Below are 11,216 nucleotides of genomic sequence, written 5' to 3' on the forward strand. Positions count from 1 at the left end.
GGCCTCGATGTCTTTTTTGTAGTGAAGAGCCTAGAACTGAACACGGAACTCAATGTGCAGCCTCACCAGAGCCTGACCTGCTCTCAGTGAGTCAGGCATTGCCTTGCTGCTTTGCAGAGGTGCTGGGGGCAGCTGCTGAGTGTCCTTGACCTCTTGCTTGGAAATAATTCCAGCCCAAAGCACTGATTTCCTAACTCAGGAGCTCTGAGCCCACAGCTCCTCACATTGCAGCTGTGGGACTGCTAAAGTCCACCCAGCAGAAGGCAGCCATCCAAACTGCTGCAGGGCTCTGGCCCTGCCTCCAGTGCCGCACCAGATAAAAGCTTTGCCCTTGGCAGGAAACGCCTCAAAGCTGCGGATCCTCTTCTCCCACAGCTCCCACTCTAAGCTCTGAAGCAACACAGGCTGCACAGGTAAGCGAAGATAGATGAAAAAGCTCCAGGTGTTGCATGGGGCCAGACTGGTCCTAGGAGTGCAACATGGTGCCATGACGGCCGCTCTCCCACCTGCAGGACATCATGGTGCGACGCGTGGCTGTGGTGGGTGCAGGCATCAGTGGGTTGGCAGCCACCAAGTGCTGTCTGGAAGAGGGGCTGGAACCCACCTGCTTTGAGCAGAGCGAGGACATCGGGGGGCTCTGGCGCTACACGGTGAGGGGTTGCGTGGTCTTCTGGCAATCTGGGGCTAGGGGAGAGACGGGGGGGGGGGGGGGGGGGGGGGAGGGGGATGTGACTGCAAGAGCTGCTCAAGTGGGGGAAATGACCGCGTTAAAACTTATGGTAGAGGGCTGAAGACATCAGGTTAGCTCTGGGTGATGGCTAATCAGCTCTTAAGTGCCTGGGGTGTGCCCTCCTCACGGCTGCTCAAGGCACATTTGCACTCACAGGGGTCACTTGGCTACACCTGATGGCTCTGGGGTGTTCTTCTGGGCCCTGCCTGGGGTCACCCACCGATTCTATCACTAGAAACCTGAGGAATTGGTTTAAGTTTTAACCCAGAATATTTTTGGGATGTAAAAGCACTGTGGAGCAATTTCAGCAAGACTTGATCTGGGCTTGCTGATTCTAGGATCAGCTGGAGCACTGACACCTCCAGCCCCAGCGAGACTCTTATTTTGACAAGAGTGTAATAAAACACTTAAGAGTTTAGAGTTTGGTGGGGTTTTCTTCCTTTTCTTTTTCTTTCTTTCTTCTTTTGTATTGTTCTGATGCAAATAACTTTCTGTTCTTCAGTTTCCTTCAAGCTCCCTTGGGTGTGTCTTTAAGCAAATTTTAACGGCAGAAAATACAAAGTTTTGTGGCAGTTCTGCTTGGGTGAAATGTTGTCTTATTAATGACCCCTTTGGCTAGTTAAAGATGTGGTAAATGTTGTACATCTGCCCTGTGCTGCCTACTGAGCAGGTGAACCCCCAGTGAGGTGGCCACCTAAAATTTGCTGTTCCCTTGCTACAGGTGTGTCCAACCCTTAACACCATCTGGGCAAAGTTGGGGACAAAAATCCCAACCAGAAAAGTCAACGTGCTTTGAATGTCCTGGTGTCCAGACAACAGTGTTGGATCATCTTGTACATCTGAGGTTTTGGCAGGGATGTGCCCCTTGCTGTGTCACAAGCTTCTTGGCCAGCAGATCAGATGCATGGAGAGCAGATTGAGGGCAGTTTCACAAAGTATTTATCTTTGCTGCTGATGGTGCCTGGATTTTTTTTCCATTGTGAGCAATAAGCCTGCAATGTCCCCTGTGTGCCCCAGCTAAGCAGAGGGAAATATCACTTTGAGCTCTGCAAGTGATGTTTATAAGAAACAAGGCTTGAAGTGGAAAATAGCAGCTGTGATTTGCCCAGGGTTAAGCCTAGACAACAAGAGAGCTGACCTTTCTACAAGGAAGATGTTATGCCAAGTAAAGGACTCTGAGGTTATTGCAGGGATGTACTGTGTATGGCTCTTTGGGATGAGCCCACAAAGCCTGTGAGCACATGAGGAAGGTAAGCATTGGGCTGGGGATGACCCTCTGGGGTGATCAGTGCCCTTGTTTCTGGGCTTGGTTGGTGAAGCTGAGTGGAAGGACAGGCTGAGAATTACATGGCCAGGCAAGGAAGGCATAGGAAGCATGGAAGGAAGTGGGTTACAGGTGGAGACGTTGCTCTGAGAGCCAGACACTGTGGTTCAGGTCCCCAAAACTGAGGTTCTCCTAGTAGTCATGACATTGGGTGAGGTCATCTGCAGGTTGGCTTAGCATTTTCTTGCCTATGGCTCATGAATTTCTGGGGTGCCCATGACTGACCCCTCTAACTGAAGACCTCCCCTCTCCTCTCCCTCCAGGAAAAGCCAGAGGAAGGCAGAGCTAGCATCTACCGCACTGTCTTCACCAATTCTTGCAAGGAAATGATGTGCTACCCTGACTTCCCTTTCCCCGATGACTACCCCAACTACATACACAACACACGGCTCCATAAGTACATCCGTGACTATGCACAGCATTTTGACCTTCTCCGGCACATCCGCTTCAAGGTAGGCGGGATGGACATTGCTGCTGCATCTCAGAGAAAATCCTGTGGTGTACATCCTGGGGAGAAAGCTTGCTGGTTTTGTTAAATTGGGTCTCATCAGCTGTTGGTTAGGTAGTGTCAAAGGACCATTCATGGAGAAACCATTGCTTCTGGGGGTGGAAAATCACATGGAATGGGAGTACACCAGTGGGTTTTCTCTATCCAAAATAATTGCCATGTCTGTGAACCTTGTGTCTGGTGGGGACAATGGCTGCAGTGGGTCTCCCAGAGCACTTCTTACACCCTTATCCCTTTCCTTTAAGACCTTGGTCACCAAGATAAGGAAGCGTCCTGACTTCAGTGCTACGGGGCAGTGGGAAGTGGTTACACAGAAAGACGGGAAGGAAGAGGCAGCGGTTTTTGATGCTGTTATGGTTTGCTCTGGGCACCATGTCTACCCAAACCTCCCCCTTGCCCACTTCCCAGGTAAGCTATCTGAACGTGATTCAGCCATCACATAGCCAGGTGTGCACTTTACATTCAAATGTTGGAGTCTTTTTTTTCAGCATCAAAGATTGGTTTTAGGGGTGAGCTCTGTTCAGGAAATCAAAACTTTTTTGAGACAAAAGATTGTATCCAAACCATGTCAAAGCAGGGACATTTTTACTGGAGGCAGTGCTAATATTTCCTGGAAAAATCATTGCAGGGTGTTTCCATGTAATAGAAGCTTTTTCACTAAAGGGTTTCATAAAGCATTTCTTCTGGCACTTTTTCCATGGTTTCTAGGACAAATGCTTGTGTGCAAACTTTGCCTCTGCTTACAGGATCAGCAGTGGCAAAACCTCCTATGATGAGAAGTATTTGGTGCTGGGGGTCTGTTTGGGGGGGTGAGGTCTTGGGACATTGACTGGCTAGGAAAACTCCCATTGTGTCCCTTGTCACCTTCTGTTTTAGAAATTAAATTTGCTTTCCCATCACTTACTGGTACAAAGTCACAAAGACACACCAAGTGGGTGGACCATGGCTGGTCTGGTGTCTCAGGGCGATGCTGGGTTGTACCTTTAAGGCACACAAAAGCCACACAAAGTTATTCTGTTCTCACATGCTGGGGCTCCTCTCTGTTTAAATATTAAATGAATCCAGAGACAAACAACCCATCTACAGGTTTGCAGCAACCCTCTGCTGTGAGCAACTCCCAGACATGCTCTGGAAGCACCTGCAGGAATGGGAGCAGCCAAGGTTAACACAGCCTCTCTTCTTCACTGATGACTTATAACCCTTTTTGTCTTCATGCTTCCAGGGATAGAGAAGTTTAAAGGCTGCTACTTACACAGCCGGGAGTACAAGGGGCCGGAAAAGTTCAGAGGGAAGAAGGTGCTGGTGGTCGGCTTGGGCAACTCTGGCTGTGACATTGCTGTGGAGCTCAGCACCGTGGCCTCACAGGTATGGGGACCTGAACCAGGGCTGGTTGGAGCTGGTGGCCACCACAGGGGTGGCTCAACCCTGCCTCACCATTCCTCAGGTTTACCTGAGCTCCAGAAGGGGCTCTTGGGTGATGAGTCGTGTCTGGAACTTTGGCTACCCCTGGGACATGCTGCTCATCACCCGCTTCTGGACGTGGCTGGACAACTTTATCCCCAAGGCAGTCAGTGACTGGCTCTATGTCAGGAACATGAACCAGCAGTACAAACATGAGGACTTTGGGCTCATGCCAGTGGATGGGTAAGCGTGAGGCCATCTGTTCCCAAAGACACCAAAGTCCCAGGCTGGGGGACATCAAGCTTGTCCAGGGCCAGCAAAGAAGCCAACTTAGGCTTTTTCCTTGCAGAACATCCCGCAGGGAACCAGTGTTGAATGATGACATCCTCAGCCGCATCACGTGTGGTGTGGTGCTGATAAAGCCAAGTGTGAAGGAATTCAGAGAAACGTCAGTCTTGTTTCAAGATGGGACTGTGCAGGACGACCTTGATGCAGTTATCTTTGCCACTGGTTACTCTCACTCCTTTCCTTTCATGGAGGACAAATCCATCATTAAAAGCAGGGAACATGAGATTTCCCTCTACAAATGCATTGTTCCTCCTCAGCTGGAGAAGCCAACCATGGCAGTCATTGGGATGGTCCAGTCCTTTGGGTCTGCCATCCCAACAGCAGACGTCCAGTGCCGCTGGGCAGTCAAGGTGTTTCAGGGTAGGTGAATGAGCTAAGGTCCTTGAATAGGAAGAAGTGTTTCCCATCAGCAATATACAGGTTCAAAATAATATGAGGGCAGTGTGTGTGTGCTGGAAATACCAGTAACAGGTTCTCCCTGGGATGGCTGCCTTGCACCGTGGGGAACAGGTCACTTATCAACCAGCTGCATATGTCAGTAAGGTCCAAGTGACGGGGCTTCCTGGGCACCACCACACGTCCTAAAGGACAGAGGGATCTATTTTATCACAACCCCAAAGCCCAAGTTTGATCCAAACTCAGATCTTCACAGAATCACCAAGGTTGGAAAAGACCTAAAAGATCATCCAGTCCAACCATTCACCTATTTCCAATAGCTCCCACTAAACCATGTCACTCAGCACAACATCCCATCTTTCCTTGAACACCCCCAGGGTCGGTGACTCTACCACCTCCCTGGGCAGTCCGTTCCAGTGCCTGACCACCCTTTCTGAGAGGTAATATTTCCTAATGTCCAGCCTGAATCTCCCCTGACATTTTCCCTTGACACCAAAGGGAAGAGAAGTACCCAAGGATTCAGCTACAGACCCCACTTGCTGCAGGAGGGATCTAATGGGCATTGTCAGCCTTTGTTGACACTCTTCCTGCTCTTTCCAGGGCTCTGCAAGCTCCCCTCAGTCAGCGAGATGCTGGAGGAGATAGAAGAGAGGAAGAGTTATAGGATCAAATGGTAGGTGCAGCTCATGGGACACTGCCCAGGAAGGAGGACAAAAAGCCTTGCTGTCATCTCAGCCTTGGTGGGCTGGATGGGAAGGGCTGCAGCAGGGGCAAGCTCTGTGCAAGGAAACCCTTCTTAACTGCTTCATTCGTGTCCCAGATGAGCAAACCCACTGGGACCAACAGAGTAAGGTCCTACACAGCTTCCTTAGTGTCCGTTCTCAGGTTTCCACTTGCCCCAGGGCGACTGAATTGGGCAAATCTGCACAGGAAATCTGTGATGGTGAGACTCCCTGTCTAAAAACGCTGCTTTGCTGCATTTGTAGAATGTTATCAGTCCGAAAAAAGTGTTTCTCGCACAAAAAGTGAGGCCCCAGCAAAAGCATTCCCTCATTCCCTCATTCAGTAACATTTTTTTGTACACAGTACACAGAGGTCTTGTTTACCCCCCTCTTTGCACGTATCTCATATTATAGTGAAGCAATACTTTGCAAATATCAATACGGTCAAAGCTGAATCTGGCCCAAGCGATGTTTTCTGTTGTTTTCAGAAACTGTTGCATTGCAGGAAGTTCCAAAGCACAGCGCTGCAGTGGGAGCCAGATCCCTTCACCAGCAGCAGCAGCAGTGATGTGTGGCTGTGCCCCAGCCCAGCACTGCTCCCCAGTTTTGGGGGACAGTGGGGACAGGTGCCACCTTCCCCATCTTGACAAGGGGCACATCATACCCTTCTCAAGTCTCTGTGGGAGAGCAGATTTCCTGTCCCTTGCCTTAATGTCATGGGAAAAGACAGCTGCCGAGCACAGAGAGCTGTCTGTGTTGTCTGCCAAATCCCTGTGCTATTTTGACCCTACACTGAATGTGTCTGAATTTAAGGAGGATTTCCTCCCTGCCCATTCTGGCTGCTGCTACGGGGTCCCCTCAAGCAGCAGGAACAAAAGGTGATGTCATGACGAGAGAAATAAAGGAGATCTAAAGCAGTCCCTCTCTTCCTCTGCTCTGTCTCAAAGGTTCGGGACAAGCAACACGCTGCAGATGGATTACATCACCTACATGAATGAGCTGACCTCAGACATCGGTGCAAAGCCCAACGTGCTCAAGCTCCTGTTGACAGACCCACTACTGGCCCTGAAGGTCTTCTTTGGCCCCTGCAGCCCCTACCAGTTCCGCCTGACAGGGCCAGGGAAGTGGAGTGGAGCCAGGAGAGCCATCTTCACCCAGTGGGACCGGACGCTGAAGCCCACGAGGACACGTGAAGCCCCCCCTGCCAGCAGTACAGTCCCCAGTCTGCTGGTGGTAGGGATACTCTTTCTCCCGCTTCTCCTTCTCCTCACTGTTCTCTATTGGTAGGGGGGTGGGGAGGGCTGCAGGCGTACCGAGTAGCTTCTGTGTACGGGATGCTTTCTGCTGACCACCGTTTGTGCTGCTGCCTGACTCCTTGCCCAGCTAATTCATTGAGAGCTCCCCTATATATAATATACAGCTATATAAACTGGTGTAACCTCGGTGCCTTGTGAATTTGGGACCTTTCACAGCTGTGGCTATGACAAAGTATAAAAGTGTCATCTCGTGATTTTATCTCTAAATGCATGTTCAGTGTGTGGTGCAATTGCTTCAATTCCACCTTTCTACAGACTTTTCCTATAGTGGAGAAATGGCGATCACACATTTGCCTGTTCAGTAAATGTTTTGGTGTAAAGCATATGCTCTGGGCTAAACAAGCTTGCCTGCACTGGCCCTTCTGAGCAGACAGAGGTACCTGGGCTGGGTGACATCCCAACCCGCTGCTGTGGCTTTAGCAGAGCAGGGATGTGCCCTGTGACAGAAATGTCTTTGGCTCTGTGCAGCACTGCTCAACAGCAGCTAAAACATCCCTGAGTTACCAGTGCTAGTTTCCTTCTAAAGCCAAAACACAGCATCATACCAGATACTATGAAGAAAAAATCAATTCTGTCCCAGCTGAAATGTGGATATGCTCATCATTTCAGATAAGAGGACAAGTGATTTTACTCTTCATTTAGCATTGTGAATTGTATTGCATTTTGTGATCAATACGTGCTATGGGCTGCAGGCTGAGCCAGGCATCAGGCTTGATGTGGGAAATAACTCTAAACTGAGCATTAATAGCAAAATGCTTAAACTAACTGCTATGGATAATAAAAACAGAAGTAGCCATTCAGTTGTGAATTCCAGACAGCCCTTACTTCTTTCTTTATTGCTGTACCTAGAAAGTAAGGGCTGGTTATGACATCTCCATGGGCACAGTGCTTTCCTCAAGGGTGAAACCTGGAATAAAACATCAGAATGCACACTTGATGAGCAAAAAGGTGGACTGGTGGTTTCATCATGAGGACCATGGCCAGGTCCCGCACTCTGGGTGATTTTGAGTGCAGGGTATGGAGTAGCTGATTCCTGGACAGAAGAGATGAGTCTTGGCTCCAGTCCTGCCTGACCTGTTCTTTACTCTGCTTAGACTTGCTCACATCAAACACATCTAAATGCCTGTGCACAGACAGGTCTGAAGTCCAGCAGGCTCAGCCTGGCTTACCCTTGCCTGGTTAAAAGGCTTTCAAGATGCAATCAGCAACAGTTTTTGTGTGTCTCCTGCTGAGGGTGGGTAGTTTTCCCCCTCAATACATTGGGTGAGGCGAGGTTATGCCTTGAGAGCCTGTGTAAAAACTGAAGGAAGAGGCTTGGAGGCTGGTGTGAGGAGGGTGTGGATGGGGCTGGGAGCTGGGCAGAGGGTTGCAGAAGGGCAGGGGGATGGAGAGCTTCATCCCAGGGGACAGGTAATGTGTCTGGAGCAGGAACACCTGTTGCTGGTGGGTCCAACCTCAGGTACCTCCTGTAATTCTGCCCTGAAGGTGCAGAAAGCAACCCAACAGCTGGGCTATATTCCTTCCAGACAAATTGAAAAGAAAAAAAAAAAAGGGTTTTGTTGGTTGGTTGGTTGGTTGGTTGGGATTGTGTGGGTTTTTTTTGTCATGTGTTGCACAATTTCACTGATTTTGCAATCTGAACAAACCTACAGGAACCTTCCAGCAAGGGTGACTACCCTGCTGCAAGGAAGCACAACAAAGCCAGCATTGCTTTAGCAAAAGAATACTTTAACAAAGGTGACCAGACTGAGGATTTTACTGCTCAAGAACCATGGGGATGTGGCCCTGAGGGACGTGGGCAGTGGGCATGGTGGACTTGGGTGGCTGGACTTAGTGGTGTTAGAGGTCTTTTCCAACCTTAGTGATTCTATGACTCGAGTGCACAGAGACCAGCAGGTTGCCTAGTCTTCAGGTTTTTGTCCTTACCAAGAATTTCATTCTAGGAATCAACACAGCAGGTGCTCCTGGGTGGGAGCTGAGGTGGTGTACGAGCTAATCCCTGTAGGATGTGGAGCACTGCTATGTCTCTGTGCCAGGGTTTGGGACAGAATCAAGCACAGCATACCTATGATGGTATGTTCAATACCTGTGCTGGTATGTTCAATACCTGTGCTTAAGGTGCTCTTGGAGTACTTGGAGGAATTGAAAGCATTTAAACACTGAGCTCAGGAGGAAGGTCATTGTTTACAGAATGTGACCAACTGTGTTGACAAAACTCTTTGAAACACTTGAGGAGAGGGGTAGAGGTAGGAAGGTGCTCTGTGTTTGGGGTCTGCTTTGTGTCCTGATAAAAAGCCATGGCGAACAAAGGAGAGAGCATGCATCCATCAGGTCTGATCTTGAGAAGATTTTTAAGTCATCATCTGATGGAAACACTTTAGTGTACAGACAGAAACCTCCGAACACAAGAAGCTAAGGGCAGCTCCTTTCCTGCCTCCACTGACACAATGGGAGGCAGCAGGTTTAACAAGGACAACAGCTTCACCATGACGAAGTCCACAGCCTGCACAATGGAAAACACAGAACTTCTTATTAAATCAGGTTAAATTTTGCCAGGTGTGTCACAGTAAAGCACTTGTGCTCTGCTCACAAGCCCATGCCTGCCCTGGCACATCCTTTGGGTCTCCACTGTGGCATCTCTTGTGAGAGCTGAAGGTATTGAACACACCTGGTTTGGCCAAAATGAAACATAAACGTGCTGCTGGTGTTTGCTGCTGATTGCTTTAGGGTCTTTTTAACTGCTCCCAGCACAAAGTAAACAGGAAAACAGCCCCTGCTGCTTGGGGTAGTGGGTTTGTTGTTGTTTGTGTTTTTAGCAGGACAGTTGCCTTTTGACCTGGGGCCATCCCTCCTGCTTCAATGCACAAGCAATTTAGCAGGTTTTTTTCAGGGCCAAAATCCAGTTCTAAAAAATAGGGGCATGTTGTCACCAGCAGCTGCTCACAGCCCCCTCTGTCCCCACACGCCCCTCCTCTACCCTCCCCTCCCTGGGCAATGGGAGAACAGGATTTCAGCCTTCTGCTCAGTGCTGAGAGGCATCTCAAGCACCTCGGTGAGAGGACAAGAAGCCTACATAGCTGAGCCTGCATAGGGCAGTTTGGTTTCTCCCAGTCCTCACTTTCCAGTACACAGAACCCAGATAGAGATGTCCCACTGACTGAAAGCAGCTGAGAATCCAGGCTGGGGAGTCCAGGGAACCAGAAGCATGTGAACAACATGTTTTCCCTTGTGGATTCTCTGTTTTCTCTTGCCAAGTTCTAGCAAATACTTCTTCAGGTGCAAGATCGGGCATGTGTGGGAAGGCAGGGCAGAGACCCCCATGGTCTCTCCTTAAACCTTAGCAGTCCTAAAGCTACAGTCCTCCCCCAACAGTCTCTGTATGACCTCTGTGTCCCGTCCCCCCCCCACCCATTTGCAGGGGTTTAACGTTTTCATTTCAAGTCACTCCTAAACACACTGAGTAGCTGCAGCCACTCTTTCTCCCTTATCTTCATGATAATTCACCCCTGGGAGATGTCTGGATGAGAGCTACATGTTACACTGATATTTTGGAAAGTATTTCCACTTTTTTTTGTGCCCTCGGGACCTTGCTGTGCTGGTGGTTATTTCACCTTCTCCAAGTTTGCTGGGCACCAACATCCAAATGAACCTGGGATGCCTCTGGATCACAGCAGACCATCCCACCACCACAGTCCCTTTGACCATAGATGCACGGTGGTCACCACCACCCAGGCAGCCTGGTGCCAGGTGCCAACACTCCTCCTACAGCAAACCCAGCTTGTGCAACCAACACAGGAGCAGCCAGTCCCACAGTAGCTCCATGTGTTCCCTATAAATTGAGGTGGGGCTGCTCTGCCTGCAGTAGTGAGTGTGGTGCTGGGAGGTAAGGAGGTAGGCAGACGTTTCCAAGGGCTCCCAGTGTTCTGAGCAGTGAGTTGAACGCTTTGCTTTCCCCACCATGTTTTGGGGGTTAGTTGCTATAGGGAGAGCACAGGAGTGTGGCAGTTCTTGCCATGGGGCAAGCAGGGGCATGGGGTCCTGGGTGTTATCTCTGGCTTCTCTGCTATAGGGTAGGAAATGAAATGCCATGCATAGCTGAGATGTTTGTCATGCAAGTTAACTCCTGACATGCAAGGAGGGGAGGGGGAAAAGCAGTGAATAAATAAACAGCCTGTGCTTGTGGGTTCTTTCTTTAACCTGACAAAGTCCAGTTTTCATTTAGAACTTGGAAAGCCAAGAGTTTTGAAGGTTTTACTGAAAGCTGAAATTGTTCATAGGAAATTGGGTGTTTCACAGAAATTTATTTGATCCCACTTTTCTGCTGAAAGCTACTTGCTGCTTTTTGTGCCCTAATGTGCCACTGTCCCCCAGCAGCCAGAAGCATCCCAGGGTTGAGGAGCTGGTGCTGCTTGGCCACTGTGCCACCAGGCTGGTGACCGTGCTGGGATCAGACTAGGCTTTGCAGCAACAC

General features: G+C 49.6%; 1 protein-coding gene across 2 annotated transcripts; it reads left to right on the forward strand.

Annotated features, from left to right (window-relative positions):
• Positions 1 to 275: 275 nt before the first annotated feature.
• LOC107317260 (dimethylaniline monooxygenase [N-oxide-forming] 3-like) lies at positions 276 to 7,677 on the forward strand. Of its 2 annotated transcripts, XM_015869731.2 has the most exons (9): positions 279 to 413; positions 513 to 650; positions 2,318 to 2,506; positions 2,808 to 2,970; positions 3,785 to 3,927; positions 4,007 to 4,206; positions 4,313 to 4,671; positions 5,308 to 5,380; positions 6,377 to 7,677. In XM_015869731.2, exons 2-9 carry the CDS (start codon positions 519 to 521, stop codon positions 6,714 to 6,716), a joined length of 1,599 nt encoding a protein of 532 aa, XP_015725217.1. In that variant the 5' UTR covers positions 279 to 413; positions 513 to 518; the 3' UTR covers positions 6,717 to 7,677. The 2 variants fall into 2 exon arrangements, with proteins under 2 accessions (XP_032302044.1, XP_015725217.1); XM_032446153.1 differs by lacking the exon at positions 4,313 to 4,671 and having other exon boundaries at positions 276 to 413; positions 6,377 to 6,461.
• The last annotated feature ends 3,539 nt before the right edge of the window (positions 7,678 to 11,216 follow it).

Source organism: Coturnix japonica, chromosome 8 (genome assembly GCF_001577835.2).
Source record: "Coturnix japonica isolate 7356 chromosome 8, Coturnix japonica 2.1, whole genome shotgun sequence".
Classification (NCBI taxonomy): Eukaryota; Metazoa; Chordata; class Aves; order Galliformes; family Phasianidae; genus Coturnix; species Coturnix japonica.

Coding starts and splice junctions, on each gene's coding strand:
- LOC107317260 (XM_015869731.2), top strand. CDS start 519: ATGGTGCGACGCGTGGCTGTGGTGGGTGCAGGCATCAGTGGGTTGGCA. Junction 4,207..4,312: donor GGGCTCATGCCAGTGGATGG/GTAAGCGTGAGG, acceptor TTTTCCTTGCAG/AACATCCCGCAGGGAACCAG. Junction 5,381..6,376: donor AAGAGTTATAGGATCAAATG/GTAGGTGCAGCT, acceptor TCTGTCTCAAAG/GTTCGGGACAAGCAACACGC.